The sequence below is a fragment of the Betta splendens genome, chromosome 1, assembly GCF_900634795.4.
Source record: "Betta splendens chromosome 1, fBetSpl5.4, whole genome shotgun sequence".
Classification (NCBI taxonomy): domain Eukaryota; kingdom Metazoa; phylum Chordata; class Actinopteri; order Anabantiformes; family Osphronemidae; genus Betta; species Betta splendens.
This window is the reverse complement of record NC_040881.3, coordinates 10,570,176-10,587,865: the sequence shown is the minus strand read 5'-3', so window position 1 is coordinate 10,587,865 and position 17,690 is coordinate 10,570,176. Positions and strand designations below refer to the sequence as shown.

Below are 17,690 nucleotides of genomic sequence, written 5' to 3'. Positions count from 1 at the left end.
TCAATATCTCTTTGGGTTTAATATAATTTTAATAAAAGTATTAAGTCTTGTTTTCCAATACAAAAAAGGAAATTGTGTTTTCAAATTCAGTGCAAATGAAATGTACAAATGTTTTAGTCAAGCGTTCAGTCATTTGCGCATGCGCACAGTTGACGCGGGTTTCCCTGGGTTACCGTCAACAAGTCCATTAGCCGTTAGCTCCCTGAAGCGACTGTGTGCGTATAGTTAGTTGCTGTTTATGTGTACTTGGCCAAAAATGAGCGCTATGTGGGAACTTTGTGTAATAATATGTGGTTGAATCCGAAGCTCAGAGGACAATCGCTACTGCTATAGTGAACTTGGCAAACATTAGCTAGCATGCTAATGCAGATGAACGTAATCAAAGGCGAGTCTTCGAGGTTTTAACGATGACGAGCTCGGACTTCAGGACACTAGCTTACGCGAAAAGCCCCAAAACATCGAAGCGAACCACATTTCAGGTAAACACCTTATTGTACGCTGACTCACTCTAGCTGCAAAGAAAAAAAGCGAGTGTGTTGTCAGTTACTGTAACAATCTGAACCCTCTCATGAAGCAGCTCTCGTGGTAAACTGAAGTCATGTCTTGTAGGATGAACTTCAAGCTGCTGTCTCTGCCAGAGCAGGCAAGACGAAAACGGGCCACAACTCCTACTCTGATGAGTTGAATGAAGATGAAGATGGTAAGAGCAGCGGCATGAGTCATTAAAGCTGAGTCACAAAAAATGAATCATACAAATAGGAACAGAAATGCGGAGTACAGCGGAAAAATAATCTTGAATAAAGTAACAAGCAATTGATGTTATTTATTCAGAATTTGCCAGTATAATACAATAACAACATGGAGTATCAGAATGAAAATACATGTAAGCAGCTTAATGTAATCATAGAGCTACAGTCATCTTAACTGTGATAATTACCATTGTTACTCTTGTCATTGATTAATTGTCAATTTGATTCATTTACTAAATGTTATAATTTACAGAGTTTTTGAAAGAACTCCTCAAATCAAGGAAAAAGCGAACAGAGGCATTTAAAGCTGGGAGGAGTAAAGGCACAATCAATGACTTTGACATTTCTGATGATGCAAGCACACCTGGAAGAACAAAAAAGGTTTCTTTCCTAAAAAGTCAAAGGACCAGATCTCCGTCTGAAGACACAACTACACCCGAGTCACATGGAAATGATCCACTGGACAACTCCTTCAGTAGAAACAACAGTTACAAAAACTCAGCTTCTGAAAAAACTACACTGTTGAATTCTGCTGACTCTCAGATCACAGAAGATAGCGCCTCTAAATCTGTGTCTCGCCAAACATCAGACGGCACACTAACGGACATGCCTTTGCCATTACCATCTGACAGCAGTCTAACAGAAACTCCGGGTCCTGAATTATCACATCCATCAGCAGCTGAGACCAAGCACCTGTCTTCAGTAGGTCTGTTTACACCAATTTATCTACAGGACACAAAGGTCACATGTTCAGGTGATAAGAACCAATAAATATATGCCTTCATCAGTGTAGATTTTAAATGTGTGTTATTATTATTATATTATTATTTAGATTTAGATGATCTGGAGAAAGAGCCACCCAGACCCAAACCAAGACAAAGAACTTTTGGACTTCATGCCCCTGAGACGCTGGCTGAAGAATCTGAATTCCAGGATTACAGCAAGCCGCAGACTTCCCCTGCATCCATTCCCCATTTAACAGATGATACATCCAGTAGCATTACTGTAAGGGGCTTCCATTCATATATGGGTCTAAATGCTTATATTTTGTTTTCACTCACTCACTTGCTAACTCATTCATCTTCAACCACTTTATCCTTGCCATAACTGTTTAAATGCTAAATGGAGCCAACCTTTGTTATTTGTTGTATTTTAGTGTGCAGAAGAAGAATATGCGGATTCTTACAGCCTTAACAAATCCTCCACAAGTAAGAGTGAGCAGTCACAGGTGTTTACCAACTCCACTGTTGATTCTGGATCCAGAGGTTTGTTCAACACAAATTGTTTACTGTTTTAAAATTTTATTTTAATAAACTAACTTGATATTTAATGTACGAATTCAGATGACTGTATTTCTGATGAGAGCAGAGAGAAAGTGGCCAGGTACTCTACATCGTTTGAAGAATTTAATGTAAGACATTGTTTATCATGCACTTTACCTGTTAAACGTCCCTTGTGTAGGATACACTCTGCCCCACAGTTTTTAGTTTCATGAAATATGATTATTGTCTTTATTAAGGATAACAATTCAGAAAATTCGGCTGTTCGGCAGAAGTCATTTGATATCAGGTAGGTAAACAGTACCCATAGAACCTTGTGGCAGAAAATATAAAATAGGTTGAATGACATTTTTTGTCATTATTCAATTTTAACCAGGAGTTCGAGTTGTCAATCTAAGACCAGTCAGAGATCTCAAAGTGTGTTCTCCAGAGATGTGGAATCAAAATATTTGGGAAGTCTTAAAATTTTGGACTGTAATCTGTCACTACAAGACTCTCAGCTTCAGACAGTACAATCACTCCGAGCTGCTGTTTATCAGGTCAGTGCCTATGTTGTGTTGAATCCCGTGGAGGACAGTTACAGCTTTTGGGCAAAAACAATGTGCATGTGTTTTGTACACAATTAATTTTCAAATATTAAGTAACATGTGCTCCATACAGGAATGGCTTAAAAAGAAAAATGAAATTGTAAAAGAGAACAGGCAACAAAAGAAGAAGGAAGAAATGCTAAAAGAAAAGAAGAAAAGGGTAATAATTCACAGACCATACCATGTTGAATAGATTAAAACAGCCACTTGGTCATTTAAATATATGCATACTGATCACCTTCTTTCCAATAATAGGATCAAGAGGCTAAAAAGGAAGATGCTATTGCATCATATGCAGCTTGGAAAGAAAAGAAAACAGAAACTCTGAAGGCAAAAGCCAAAGAAAAAGAAGTAATAATCAGAAAAGAGCAAAAAGCCATTGAGGAGAAAGAAGAAAAAAAGCAATCAGCTAAACAGGGATGTAATAAATTTACTAGAATTATTCTAAAAAATGTGTGCGCAGCTTAATATGTGTTTTTTTATTATCATTATAGGTGTTTGAAAAATGGAAACATGAGCATGATCAGCTTCTTAAAGACAAGTACAGAAAACAGAAAGAATCTGAAAATAGACGTAAGCTGAAAACACAAGAAACTGAGGAAGAAAGAAAGCGAGAGAGCAAATATGCCTTTTCTGACTGGTGAGTGTAAAACCCTTATTTATATTTTGTCTCTTGTCTTTTATAAGATAAAAAGCATGCCTTGTTCATGCGTGATGTCACTGTAACAAAAGGCTGTTGCCTATCTGAACTTTACAGATTCCTCTCATTAGATGCACAAATTACTTGTTTATTTATTTATTGTTTATTAGTGTGTATTTGTATAATAATGAATAAATATATCAAAAAGATGCTTAAATGACAGGTCACCTGTAACAGTTTGTATGTTATGGTTGAGATAATCAGCCACCAGATAGCGCTAAATGCAATCTATTATAAACTTTATCAGTAAATAGACCAGGTCTTTATTCTACTGTGTTTCTACCTTTTTATATAAATGGTGAAGGTGTGATAAGAAAAAAGATGTTATCCATAAGAAAATCACAATGGAGCGCAAAGAAATCAAGAACAAAACAGAGGAGGAACGGTACATGAAAGAAGAGAGAGACAAAATGGCGTTGGACATGTATGAAAACTGGCTGGTAAGTTGAACTAGTTTACAGGTCATACACCTGAGAATGAAATAATAAAATACTGCTATTTACTTATTCGTTCAGAGATGGTTTCACAGATCAATCATTATCAGCACAAAGTGCAGACACTTGACCAGTATTATATTAATAATGTGCACATAGCAGTTTTGATAATTGTTTTATTTTTTCAAAAGGTAAGAAAGGATCTTGAAAAGAAGAGAGAGAAAGAAGAAAGACGAATACATGAAATTCTTCAGGACAGTCCACCTCCACCATGGAGCCCCCCTAATAAAACAATACCCCATGGGAAATAATTAGAAATAACACCAAATGATTCCTTTATAATAATAAGGTTAGGCCACCTTTTTCTATGTAATTCATTAGTAAGTATGCATTTTAAAGATTTTTAAATAGACATTTACAGTATGTTTTTGACATTTGATGGTACGATTCAACTATAAAAAACAGTTTGGCAATAACTGAACCCATTATATGTCTATGTTTGTCTATTGTGTACCGGTATTACTCAGTGCAATAATCTTTTTCAGACAACTAACATCTGTTTTTTAACCCCAACTAAATCAAAATACAGAAGCTGAGCAGAAGGTGATCATTCCAAAGGCCACCAGCAGACTGTAACCTCTCACCTACAGTAGAGGTATCAGTGTATTACACACATGAACAGGATTATTGGTATCATTCTGGTAAAAGAGAAAAACCCACAATAGTAACAAAATAGTAATGTTTTCATTAGAGTGAGACAGGAACTCTTTCAAGTTCTAAAAGGTTTTGTAAGAGAACCCATTTGAATTTATGACCTGCACAAGATGAATCCAAAGTGACATCATAAATAAGGGTTGTTAGGGGTTTTATAGCCTGCTATTATCTCTGGTCCTACTCTTTCATTTAAGAAAAGACCTTCCCACAGCGCTGGGGAATATGCCACACTCTACAACCCAGGCTTAACTCTTAACACACACGTAACACACACACACACACACACACAGAAATGAACAGTGAGTCTTCATGAGAAGCCTGCTCATACGAAACATCCCATTCTTGATAATGTAGAGGTGTATTGAGGTGAGGAAACTTCCCAGTGTCCCAACAAATGTATTCAGTTTGTTTCATATCTGTTAAAAATTCTGTAGCATGTTGTGTCATTCATCATCACCACCATCAAAAGGTGCATATTTAGTCATCTTTAAAGCCAATATATAAATGTTGAGGTGATATTTTTGTTGAAGTGTCATTCATGGATAAATACATAAAAACACGAATGAATGAATGAATGAATGAAGTACACTCGTTTTTACTGTGATGGGACCACACCGGAAGTATCTATTAACAGGCCGCCCCTTGATGAAAGTACTTCAGTTTATGTGAAGGTGGTGCTTTAAATAAAAGTTGTGAGCGCAGCCGTGGTGGTGTTAGAGACAGCCGTCGTTTGTCGGAACAGTGGCCCTTGGTTCGACTTTTGTCTCCACTACACGCGTTGAGGGGAGCTGAGAGATAATCTGCGCACTCTAGAAGTTCTCCGAGTGTCGAGTTGGCAAAGGTAACGTAACGGTAACGGCGGCTAACGGTTGCTAGCTAGCTAGCTAACCGCTTCCACACAAGCGCTCATTCATTGGGTTCTTGGCTAGAGTTCATCACTCAACCTAAAGGAAAAGAAGGTGACATGGCTTAATTATGATCCTTCAAGTGTATAAAACTGTATTCCACTTACCCATTAGCACAGCTAGCACGAACTAGCCCAAAGGTAAAAGGTAGGGTTTTTTTCATCATCTGTTTGACGTGGCTGAGTTGCAATGAAAAGGCTCTTTATTTTCTATCAAGCGATGAGTGAAACAGACAAGCGATGTCTGTTTCCAAAGCCTTAACTAGGACGGTAAACGTGTTCTGCTGAAGCAGAACTAGCTCATCATGTTCAAGTTAACATTTAGAAAGTTGAGAAACTCGCCAGCGCAGTGACATGAGTGGACAAATGAATGGAAAAATCACTGCACCCTACCTTATGCTCACAGTCAGTGATTTGTCAGGGGCGTTTACAGCTTTGTGTGGTCTGGGTGATTTCTCTGACCTACAATGCTCCAGAAAATACGCAATTACACGTTTTACAACACAGGATCTTTATAAATGGAGGGTTTATCCTGTTTGTTTGGCGTTTTGCATGAAATTGAACCAAAATGATGATGATGATGATCAATTCAGCTGCTGGTTACTTAGCAAACTGTAAATTCTTGGCAAGTGAATTGTGGGAATGATTTGAGTAGCAGTCTTTAAAATAGAAACAATTCATCAGAGAGATTTTGGTGGCAGTAAACAAAAGGCTGAAATTATTCGATTGGTATGAAAGATTAACTTGTAGTTTCAGTTTCACAAAATTTGTTTTTTCTTTTGTTGATACTACTGTAACGTGAATGAGTTGATAAATGGTCAAAATAAATAATTTATAACTTAAAGCATCACATGTCTTGGAAGTCACGGTGGGACTTTTATGTGTATGAAAAAATTAAAAATAAAATAAAGTCAATGTCCTTCTAACATCCAAGATCCAATGAGCTGGATGGATGGAAGTTTTGGTAACCAGTGAAAGTTTTTTATTTCATCATACTTAAGCATTTGTGTCTATAATCAATTTTCAATGTGTTTATATTACAGATGTTTCAGATAAAAAAGATCTGTTGTATTGGTGCTGGATACGTAGGAGGCCCAACATGCAGCGTAATTGCCCAGATGTGTCCAGAGGTCACAGTGACTGTCGTGGATGTGAATGAGTCCCGTATTAAAGCCTGGAACTCGCAGACTCTGCCCATATATGAGGTGTCTTTTTGGTATTACTATTCAAATAAATTTGGCTGAAATAATCTTGTCTTTCATTGGCGTTATATATTATTAGCAGAAGTTATGTATCATACAAGCTTCTACTACTTCTTCTACTGCTGAAAAACTGTCAGTTTTTTCATAAATATAGAAAAAAACTATATGTTGCTTAGCAACTGTCTGGTTACTGTTTTAGAACAACCTGAAACTTGCGCTACATGAACAAATTAGTTCCAGACTATTTCACAACTTCTCTACGTCAACAACCACCACAGGGAATTACATCATCATGAATAAGCAGTTACTGACCAGACTTTGTGAGCTTATATTACATCTGTAACTGATTGTGCTCAGATTTTTCTTACGCATTCACTCTCTTTATCTTATTTTCCCACTTCCTCCTACTTTAGCCGGGTCTGAAGGAGGTGGTTGAATCATGCAGAGGGAAAAATTTGTTTTTCTCTACAGACATAGACTCCGCCATCAGGGAAGCTGACCTGGTCTTTATTTCTGTGAGTGCTTCAGTTCATCTTTCATACAAAATAACAATTTATTTGTTCTGACCAGATTAAGAGGTAAAATAACATTTTTAACACCATGTTCAGGTGAATACTCCAACCAAGACCTATGGGATGGGAAAGGGTCGTGCAGCTGACCTCAAATTCATTGAAGCCTGTGCTCGGCGGATTGTGGAGATGTCTGATGGCTACAAAATCGTCACAGAGAAGAGCACAGTCCCAGTTCGTGCTGCTGAAAGCATTCGACGGATATTTGATGCCAACACCAAACCCAGCCTCAACCTACAAGTGTGTATTAACATGTGATAACCTCTGAAATGTTTTTGGACATATTACTAAGATGTTACTGGTTCTTAGGTGCTGTCCAACCCAGAGTTCCTTGCGGAAGGTACAGCGGTGCGGGATTTGAAGGTGCCAGACCGTGTCCTGATTGGTGGAGATGAAACAGCTGAAGGTCAAAGGGCAATCAGAGCCCTTTGTGCTATCTATGAACACTGGGTCCCCAAAGAACGAATCATAACCACCAACACGTGGTCATCTGAGCTGTCCAAACTGGTGAGGATACAGATAATTTGTATTTGTTTCCATTAATGTCAAAAATTCACAAGAATGAACAGTGCCTAATTTTGATAACTTACTTTGGCATTTTTATTGTGCGTAGGCAGCCAATGCATTCCTGGCACAGCGAATCAGCAGCATCAACAGTATCAGTGCTCTTTGTGAGGCCACTGGGGCTGATGTGGAGGAGGTTGCCAAGGCGATTGGCATGGATCAGAGAATAGGCAGCAAGTTTCTTAAAGCCAGCATAGGTAAGCAACATATTAGAGGATAGGATGCTTGAAATTATTATTTTTTTAATTTTAAAACTATCATTGACAATTTTTGCATCTGCCTCATTCTGGTCAGGTTTTGGTGGAAGCTGTTTTCAGAAGGATGTACTGAATCTGGTGTATCTCTGCGAGGCCCTCAACTTACCAGAGGTGGCTTCCTACTGGCAGCAGGTAAGACACATTGTTTCTAAGCATTGTTTTTGTGAAGGTCAAGAGCCATCTTTTAATGATATTGTTTTGGGTTCCCTCAGGTCATAGACATGAATGAGTACCAAAGACGGCGGTTTGCATGCAGGATTATTGATTGTCTCTTCAATACTGTTACTGGTAAAAAGATTGCGCTGCTGGGCTTCTCCTTCAAGAAAGATACAGGTGACACCAGGTTAGTCTGTGTTTTTGTTTTTCTTTGCAATCCCATCTGGCACCCTCACAGATGACCTCTCTACGCAAATCGTAAAGCTGAAAAGGCGCCAGCGCTTCAGTCATTTATCGTGCAACCTTTGTTCACTAAGGAATATGCAGAGTCACTGTTAATCACACTTCAGTCTGTACAAATAATGTGGTGGACTCTCCCCTCAATCAGGCTCACATTTACTAGAGTGTTTGTGTCGTAACTCCAGGGAGTCATCCAGCATTTACATATCAAAGTATCTGTTGGATGAAGGAGCCAAGCTGTTCATCTATGACCCCAAAGTCCTTAAAGAACAGATCATACATGACCTGTCCCAGCCCAGCATCTCAGAAGACAACCCAGAAAGAGGTGTGTACTGTATTAGAATGCATGTGTATTACAATGCATTTCTAGACAATTACATAAGCACATTTTATTTTATATAATTTTTGTACTAACAAACACTGGTTATATATTGGTTATATATATATTGATGACTAGGTTTTTCCCTTTTCTCTCACAGTTTCAGAGCTGGTGACTGTGACCTCAGACCCATATGAAGCCTGCCAGAGTGCTCATGCCTTAGTCATCTGCACTGAGTGGGATATGTTTAAGGTCAGTTTCATACTTTTATACCTACCATTTTCTAATCTGTTTGATTTTGAATTTTACAGTCTAGATATTAAACTCACACCACTTGACTTTCACCAAAGGAACTGGACTATGAGAAAATCTACAAGAAGATGCTGAAACCAGCCTTTATATTTGATGGCCGCAGGGTGTTGGACCACCTCCACTCTGATCTACAGAACATCGGCTTCCAGGTGAGCAAGTAAAAAGGCACTATACCCATGACAAAATGTAAACTGATGAGCTGACAGGTAACACCTTCATTTGCAGATTGAGACCATTGGTAAGAAAGTGATCTCTACAAGGATCCCCTACGCCCCAGCAGCTGGTTGTTCTCGCATCACTGCCATTGAACCTCCCACAAAGAAACCCAAAGTCTGAAACTCACCCATACATACAAACACATTCCCCTCTGCTAATGGTCAAGCATGTCATTCACCTCTGTTGTTGGTGCACGTTTAACAATCAGAAAGGCCAAACAGTGTGAGTAGTTGCTTCCCTGCAGATGTTAAGTGGTAAATCATTCCAGATGGGGATATTATCAATGTTCTACTTCCATTTCATGATACAGTGCAATCAGCAACCAAACATGTATTATGCAGTGATATGTCCTATTTACTGAGTATACTTTCTTACAGTATTTACCCATTATCAAGTGCTGCAGCAAAATTGCAAAAATTAAAATATTTTTATAATGTTTTTTATTGATCCTCATTGTTGATGTATGTCTACTTTGAGTGACAGCTCATTACTAGGACCAATGCAATAAAATGCAATGTGTTCATAATTTGGTTTTTATTTCATTGAAACAAAACGACATATTTAATTAGTAAGACATGGACTGAATTTTTTATTCCTTACATATAATTGGACATTTTAGCTTTGTCCAAATATTAAGCAAGTGCAATTCATGTCACTTTATTTATTTTATTAGTGCTGAATGTTGAAACAGTATGTCTCCAGATTGTTACCAAATATAGGTAGAGAATCCATATTTCATTTATACTGATTTCAACGTCCAAAACATTTGCACTTTTTCAAATATTTTCAATAGAATTTTTTTTCCTTGTCAAAGATTTGGTTTGTTCCAATGTTGCCTCGTTACTGTGTTAAGTCCCAAAAGAATTTCCAACTTTTTAAAATTAACTCTGAACTGAAAAGTGTCTGTTGAAGTGCTTATAAACGGAGTTTGCTGTTTACCAACTCCTCAGTGCTGTGTGCAGCCCCTGAGCGGATTGACCTCACTGAATTCTTTTACAGAAAACGTAAATCACAGCTACGCCAGGATGCATTTTTTTCCCAGCAAGTTATGTGCTGCTCCTTTAGGCCTTAAACTCATCCTGATTAAATGTGCACTGAGCGTTAGTGATCGTCTTGGTGAATTACTCGCTCCTGTAGCCTCATTTTATAGTCTGCCCTCCTGGTTGGAAATAATACAAATGCTAATTAGTCTTTATATTATCGGTGGTTCCTGTGCTATATGGATCCACACTGTAGGCTACAGAACAGCTCACGACACTGCACTTCTGAACTGCACGACCGTCAGGAGATAAGAGACAGTTCGTTGAAGCTCTTCAGTCTGCTGTAGTGGCGTCTGCTTTTCTCTTCTTCAGCAGATTTTTTAAGAAGAACTCACCTGGGAAGAAGGAAGAAAACGTTTCAAGCCCTTGGGTTCCTCGGCTGTTATTATGTGTGTTAAGTGTCTATGTCTCACCTGCTTTGTATGAAGACCGCACCAGTGGCCCGCTGGCTGTGTAAATGAAGCCCATATCATTTCCAACTTTCTCCCAATGAGCGAACTGCTCAGGGGTGACGTATTCCTCCACCTGAACCCAAACACGCACTTTGAAATAGTTCATCAATTTATCAACTGTAGGAACTGCAGGGAGTGTAATGGGTTTACCTTCAGGTGGCGTTTAGTTGGCTGCATGTACTGGCCAAGCGTTAGACAGTCCACTCCTGCTTCTCTCAGCTCTGCCAACATCATCGCAACAGTGTTATCAGGAAATGGCTATACTGACTATGAAATGCTCGTGAATAAGCAGCCATAGAGAGGGGAGTAGAAGGCGTGGTGTGTTTGAGTGTGTGCACACCTGACAGAGTGTTCATTATCTGCTGGTCGGTCTCCCCCAGACCCAGCATGAGGGACGTCTTGGTGAGCACAGAGGGTTTAATCGTTTTCACGTGTTTCAGAACACTCAGCGATTGGTCAAAGTTTGCTCTGGCATCTCGCACACGCCTAGAAACAGACAGACCGAAAAAAGAAGCTTAATAAAATACAAACTATTAAAAAGAGTTTGTTTTTCTCCATGTTTCCACTTGTCCACTGCTTCTTGGACAGCAGAGACTCAGCTTTTGTCTACAACCTGCTGGTCACCGTGTGTACTGCTTATCATCCCTCCCTCTGACTGACTACCCTCTTGTGGCAGAGCTGTAACCAGCACCACTAATACCCCTTTTATTTTTTAAGTAATGTCACATCTACATACCTTTGGTGTTCACGGACTGTCTCCACGTTATGGGCGTACACATCCAGCCCTGACACCACGACCTTCTCGACTGCTGCCAGGTCGCCACGAAAATCAGGGGTCAGACATTCAATCAGGATGTGGGAGTTCCTACAAGAAAATAATGATGCAGAATCTTTATTTTCTTTTGCTTAATACAAAGAAACACCTAATAGCTCAAAAAAAGATTCATATTTACATTTCCTTCAGGTTGAAAACTGTCTTAGCAATGTGCTCAGCTCCTCCGTCAGCAATATCTGAACAAAAAGAAGTTACTGTTAGTAACAACATAAAAGTTTAAAAACCTTGTTGTCTTATTAGTCAGGCCTGTTAAATACAGGAAAGGCTCCTCCATCAGGAGGTAAGAGGTAAGAGCTAATTCAGACTCTGACAAGTCACTCTTTCCTTTATGTCTACATGGAAGAGATTGACATACTATGATGATGAAGCATTACGTAAACACGCTAAAGTACAATGTTAGTACCATCTCTGTCAACTGAGGTGAGAACCACATAGTCCAGCCCCCAGGCAGCGATGGCCTTGGCTGTATTGTAAGGCTCGTCAGGGTCCAGAGGTGGTGGCTGACGAGCTGTCTTTACAGAGCAAAACCTGCATCCGCGTGTACATGTGTCTCCCATCAGCTATAAACCAAACAAAAACACACAAAGCTGAAGCCAGTCAACATTTCATTGGTTTAAATGTTAACAGTTATTTAATTAACTGGTACAAAATTGCATTAATAGATTGTATAGACTGGTGCTGGTGTACTATGTATGATATTAAACTGCTGTTTTCTATTACATGAACCTTTACTATGCACTAATCTGTGCAGCGTTACTGTTGCATCCACTGCACCACAGACACACGTTCTGACATGACACTTACCATGATGGTGGCTGTGGCTGTGGCATACTCTCCTCCTCCCCAGCATTCACCGATGTTTGGGCACCTGGCCTCCTCACACACCTGACAAACACAGATATACATCGTCACATGCACTAGAACAGACAACATTTACCAAATTCTAAATAAAGCATTTTTCCAAAAGTCACTTATTTCAGCAGTGCTTTTTATGTAATAGTTCTTAGGCTCAGGGGGGAAACTGGACCAGAGATGTCTGAAAAAACTGTGTACACAATTACTAGACACAAAACTTACTGTGTGCAGGTTTAGGTCTCTCAGTGTGTTCTTCAGTCTGTTGTAGTTCTTTCCAATGGGGATCTCTGTCTTTAGCCACGGAGGAAGTCGCAGCCTAATGTAACACAGCAGCAGATCCAGTCACTAAATATGCACGAGTGGCCTTATAGCTCATGTGTCAAGCTCTGGTCCTCGGGGGCCACTGTCCCTGCTGGTTTTCCAACTGTCTTTGCTGATTACCTTGATCAGATGTGTCAGTTGGCTTTTCCAGCTTGTCATTGACTCAACACACCTGGTCATGGTAATCAGTAGGAGCTGGGGCAGAGTGAGATGGAAAACCAGCAGGGCAGTGGTCCTCGATGGCATCAGTTTGACACCTCTGCCTTATAGGATGAATGATTTGTCTCAGGTTTAAACCGTATAATACTTCAAGCATAAGAGTTGTTGAACCTGGTGAGTCTGAAACCATACACTGTCACACATCTGTTAGCTACAGCTGTGGAGTAACTTACCTCTCTCCCTTCTGTCTCTTCAGGTTGCCTCTGTACTCTGCCCACTTGCTTTTCTCTGACAGCTCGCCAGAAATAAAGTCTTGCAGATCAGGCCCATCGTGGCTTAGAAACGTCTTCTTTTCACCATCCTGGTCTGTGGAGGATTTGGCCACTGTTGTCAGACTCCTGCTGTATACCTGAAGTGAGAGAACTGATGCTGTAATGAGTCTGTCTACACAGTCACACACCCTGGTGGTGTTCACAGCATTTACGGGTCTCCATATATAACGGTATGAAAGTCTTACTGTAACTATAGTTGCGTTACCTTGAAGTACTGGCCTTGAAGTACAGTTTGTACTTCCAGGCCCCTGACTAGATTCAACAGCAATTACTTATAAGCGGCAATGATGAACAGTCTATCGTACAGTTAATCTGTACTATTTAGTGTATTAGCTGGATACTATCCGAGCACTTAAGGGAAATACTCACACTCGGTATTCCTCTGGGAGTCATCTGCATGTGGTTTGTAGAAAAACGACCGGTAAAACCACAACTGTGTTTGAGCAGCGCCATGACTTTGACCATCGGAAGATTGTCATTCGGCAAGCGGCTGCTTTGGTCTGACGATGCATTCTAAAGATCGGCAGAATGAAGATGTATGCAGTTTTTCTATTTTAATGCAGTAACACTGAAATAGAAAGTGACTTAAGGTTCCTGGCGTCACCTGTTTACTGACATTTGTACAGGTTAACAACTGTCAATTTTTAACATATATTCGATAAGGTCGACGTGAAGGTTTAGTTGCACGAGTGGCAGTCTTTACGATATAACCTGAACGCATCAGCTCTAAATGAAAACCAATTTAGCTAAGAGCTACAACATAAAACAGTCTTGCCGCGAAAAAAATTTTGGCTACATGTATGTTACGTTAAACTTTGAAATTTACATTTAACAGTTTGTTGGTTGGGCTAAAACAATATCAGCAATCGTCTCCAATGCCTGATGACGTAAGGCACGTACAGTACAACAACGTCGTGACGTCCTTCCTTCCTCCTTTCCTCTGCTACCGGCGAGGTGAGGATAGTAGAAAAATACTTCTTGGGATTTATCTAACACCATCTATGGCGTTTAATCATTTTTTGGGTTTGACGATTGACTGTCTTGTGCAGACAGTCTCGGGTTTTAAAACATATGTTATATTTTGGTCCTAATTTGAGTTAGTTAGTCGATATAAACGTTTGTTTGTCCACTGATCCTAGCCTGTGTGGCCTGACGTTGCAGCTCCGTCTCTAAAGGCCGCAACGGGTTGAAAACGTTTCGAAAAGTTTATGATGTGTGGTTGCAGTTGGTACTAACACAAAGTCATTGGACAAATCTTACTGTTTAGATGTGAACAGTAATGTAGCGTTCTGTTAGCGCCAATGCTAACTGGGAGATAACGCAGCTTAAGATCGCCACAATGGACGTATTTTACTTTGAAACCGGTCAAAACACCAGACAACCAACCGTGTGCATTTATTACAGTACAACGTGCTGCTCCAATCGTAGTTACACTCCTCAACTGTAGTTTATAAACCACACGCCACGAACAGTCACGTAGCTGTACGCAGACATGCTTAACAAATAATTACAACTGTCTCTGTTTAGAATGAAGACCATTCTCAGCAGTCAGACTGTCGACATCCCCAGCAATGGTGAGAAACCGATCTAAACCTAGTATTGTAGTCCTGAGGTTATCATGTGTTGCTCTTTGTGCGTATTGTCTTACCATTTGTGTCTTTTTGTGACTGTCCAGTCGAGGTGCGGTTGAAGGGGCGTACAGTGGTGGTCAAGGGGCCCCGTGGCAAACTCCACAGAGAGTTTAACCACATCAACCTGGAGCTCAGCCTGCTGGGCAAGAAAAACAAGAAGGTAGGAACCTGCTAAAGTAAAATGAATTTAATTTGTTAGTGTCTTATAGTCTTCTAACCAGGCACTCACAGAGCTTTTAGGTAAGATTTTAATGTAGACCAATGCCTTTAAAAAGCTTTGGGGATTGAAGTTCTTAACTATTCTCAGTTGTAACAGCTTTTTGACAGTGACCCTGTTTTTAGTTTGTTTGGTGAAGCAAACAGTCAATCTGTTTTTCTTATTCTTCTTATTGAATCTTATTGAACAAAGGTCTAATTAAAACGCTTTAGGTGCATTGCAGTTTGCGGAGTGATCAAACTAATGGTGCTGTTTTCTTCAGCTTCGTGTGGATAAATGGTGGGGTAACAGGAAGGAGCTGGCCACAGTTCGCACCATCTGCAGCCATGTCCAGAACATGATCAAGGGAGTTACTCTGGTGAGACTTGAGTTGTTGTCTGCGATTTTCAATGTGGCTAATTTAACCTTTGTCTTTGGTGTAATAACTTCTGTGCGAGCAGTTTTGTTATTATTGCATGGCTGCTGGGAACAATATTTTGCCTTTGACAGTCCTGGTGTGTGTGTCTGTGTCTGTGTGTGTGTGTCTGTGTGTGTGTGTCTGTGTGTGTGTGTGTCTCGTTTTTGACTGCAGGGTTTCCGGTACAAAATGCGCTCCGTGTATGCCCATTTCCCCATCAACGTTGTCATTCAGGAGAGTGGAACTCTGGTGGAGATCAGGAACTTCCTGGGAGAGAAGTACATCCGCCGTGTCCGAATGAGGGATGGTAAGTCTAATCCTGAAAAGATGATGCTGTGCAGCTAGGTCATGTTGGAAAGAGTAGCAGCTTTAAGTGGAAAAAGATTGTGTATTAAAGAATGATGGACAGCTAGTTGGTGGCTAATATCAATCTTATTGTTTCTCTTGTGTAAGGCAGCCATATCGTATTATAGTACATGTTTGTTGGTTCAGCTTAGCTATAAAATAACCAAACATATTGTGTATTCATTATTCTGCTTAACTTTAAAAAATAACCAAATATATTGTGTATTCATTATTCTGCTTAATTTTAAAACTAAGTGTAGATGAACTTCAAAACACATTGTATGAATGTGAAATATTTACCTGTCGTCTCATCAAACAAGCAGTGAAGTTGTTGCTGCTATAGTAATGGACAGACGATAGCGTGTATTTAGCTTATCCAGACCATTTTGGGGGTGTCTTAAATGTTGAAATTCCTGTTTCAGCTCCATAACTGCCTGTGAAATAATTAGATCTGTTGTCAGGTTCACTTGTCTGTGTCACCAATTCGAATAGTCTAATATTCATCTCCCTCTGTCAGGCGTTTCATGTGCCGTCTCTGCTGCCCAGAAGGATGAGCTGGTGTTGGAGGGTAATGACATTGAGCTGGTGTCAAACTCTGGTACGTCCTTTAACTCTACAGCTTTTAAATGTCTGAAATGTTTTTTCGCATTTGCAATGGTAAGAATTAGTGTATCTTTGCACCCAATTTAACACAACCCCTGTTCTTGGTGAATTATCATTTGCTGAAGGCAGAGATCCTCTTTTAAAGATATTGAACACATCACTATTGCCTTAAATTAACCAGTTCAAACAAAATTTCATAAACTAAAACGTGGAGCCAAAATAAATCTGTCCTGTGATTACTGTGATGTTATAATGATGTGTCGGTCACCTCCCTAACTTTTCTGTTGCAGCTGCTCTGATCCAACAGGCCACCACAGTTAAAAATAAGGATATCAGAAAGTTCTTGGATGGTATTTACGTGTCTGAGAAGGGAACAGTAGTGGAAGCTGATCAGTAAACATTGCATCTCCACTCGTAGAGGTTAGATATTGCCGTCGAAGCCTCCCTGTTTTTTTTACAGGAAACCTCTGTTTGCATGTTTTTCATCTTCACTGTGAGCTTTTGCATTTTGTCTTTAGCCGTTCCTGAGATCTGCTGTTTCACATTTGTCACCCATGTCATCACTGCTAGTCTTGAATCGCACTAATTCATCTGACCACACATTCAGTCAGAAGCTGAAAAGAATTTTGGATGTTTGAAACATGATACTGACGAGCTATAACTTATCACGAGACACAAACAAAATTCTGTGAAGACTTGAATTTTCTAGTGTTTTTTCTTTACTAGTAATTTCTGTTGATGCTATTATTAATCATTCTAAACTCTGACTACTGTCTGTGAGCCATTTTTCTGTTCTGCATGTACTTTCCCCCCATTTTTGTTTCTTCAACTGTTCTCAACAGTAACGTTTAACAGCAGCACTCCTCTAAAATCTTTGACTTTATTTTTATAAATTAAATCTCTGTCATGTAGCTTTTGTCTTAAGTTCAACCTCCTACGTGTTGCATGTGATCATTTCTCACTCGTTGCTTGCTTCTTTGCAGCGGCATTGATCCAACAGGCCACCACAGTCCGTAAGAAGGACATCAGGAAGTTTCTCGACGGCATCTACGTCAGCGAGAAAACAACTGTGGTGGAGCCAGATGCCGAATAAATGTTCACATTGTTCTCTTATGAAAAATAAAACACCATTTTTTTTCCATGTAATGTGTTTTGCCCTTTTTTTGTGATTGTTGTTTATCTTTGTCATACACTGCTGTTTAGCATGGTTAGAAATGGTTTTAATTGAAGTTTCAGTTCATGATTAGATTCTTGCCTCCTGCAAAATCACCAGTAACAGGACAACATACACACAAGACAT

The 17,690-nt window shown here is 39.7% G+C and overlaps 4 protein-coding genes across 8 annotated transcripts; 3 read left to right on the top strand and 1 right to left on the bottom strand.

The window, feature by feature from the left end:
- Positions 1-142: 142 nt before the first annotated feature.
- Positions 143-4,231, top strand: map9 (microtubule-associated protein 9). 2 transcript variants are annotated; one of them, XM_055510884.1, is made up of 13 exons: positions 143-479; positions 610-700; positions 1,003-1,503; positions 1,582-1,754; positions 1,906-2,014; positions 2,093-2,160; positions 2,269-2,318; positions 2,406-2,568; positions 2,690-2,776; positions 2,872-3,034; positions 3,112-3,256; positions 3,621-3,756; positions 3,942-4,231. In XM_055510884.1, exons 1-13 carry the CDS (start codon positions 408-410, stop codon positions 4,059-4,061), a joined length of 1,878 nt encoding a protein of 625 aa, XP_055366859.1. In that variant the 5' UTR covers positions 143-407; the 3' UTR covers positions 4,062-4,231. The 2 variants fall into 2 exon arrangements, with proteins under 2 accessions (XP_055366859.1, XP_055366860.1); XM_055510885.1 differs by having other exon boundaries at positions 144-479; positions 1,003-1,455.
- On the top strand, positions 4,041-9,729 carry ugdh (UDP-glucose 6-dehydrogenase). Of its 3 annotated transcripts, XM_055510888.1 has the most exons (13): positions 4,041-4,099; positions 4,340-4,405; positions 6,412-6,573; positions 6,984-7,085; positions 7,179-7,379; positions 7,449-7,646; positions 7,753-7,900; positions 7,998-8,092; positions 8,173-8,303; positions 8,542-8,681; positions 8,836-8,927; positions 9,026-9,136; positions 9,213-9,729. In XM_055510888.1, exons 3-13 carry the CDS (start codon positions 6,412-6,414, stop codon positions 9,321-9,323), a joined length of 1,491 nt encoding a protein of 496 aa, XP_055366863.1. In that variant the 5' UTR covers positions 4,041-4,099; positions 4,340-4,405; the 3' UTR covers positions 9,324-9,729. The 3 variants fall into 3 exon arrangements, with proteins under 3 accessions (XP_055366863.1, XP_029008215.1, XP_029008216.1); XM_029152382.3 differs by lacking the exons at positions 4,041-4,099; positions 4,340-4,405 and adding an exon at positions 5,079-5,305; XM_029152383.3 differs by lacking the exons at positions 4,041-4,099; positions 4,340-4,405 and adding an exon at positions 5,311-5,423.
- On the bottom strand, positions 9,723-14,984 carry lias (lipoic acid synthetase). The gene is made up of 12 exons (XM_029152386.2): positions 14,846-14,984; positions 13,567-13,710; positions 13,099-13,274; positions 12,608-12,701; positions 12,335-12,415; positions 11,934-12,090; positions 11,649-11,706; positions 11,432-11,560; positions 11,036-11,181; positions 10,846-10,916; positions 10,657-10,768; positions 9,723-10,578 (listed from the first exon to the last, which is right to left on the bottom strand). The coding sequence occupies exons 1-12, from the start codon at positions 14,846-14,848 to the stop codon at positions 10,517-10,519; spliced, it is 1,233 nt and encodes a 410-aa protein (XP_029008219.1). The 5' UTR covers positions 14,849-14,984; the 3' UTR covers positions 9,723-10,516.
- On the top strand, positions 14,612-17,531 carry rpl9 (ribosomal protein L9). Of its 2 annotated transcripts, XM_041070649.2 has the most exons (7): positions 14,613-14,771; positions 14,873-14,988; positions 15,308-15,403; positions 15,617-15,749; positions 16,305-16,385; positions 16,681-16,810; positions 17,374-17,531. In XM_041070649.2, exons 1-6 carry the CDS (start codon positions 14,726-14,728, stop codon positions 16,785-16,787), a joined length of 579 nt encoding a protein of 192 aa, XP_040926583.1. In that variant the 5' UTR covers positions 14,613-14,725; the 3' UTR covers positions 16,788-16,810; positions 17,374-17,531. The 2 variants fall into 2 exon arrangements, with proteins under 2 accessions (XP_029008248.1, XP_040926583.1); XM_029152415.3 differs by lacking the exon at positions 16,681-16,810 and having other exon boundaries at positions 14,612-14,771.
- Positions 17,532-17,690: the final 159 nt, after the last annotated feature.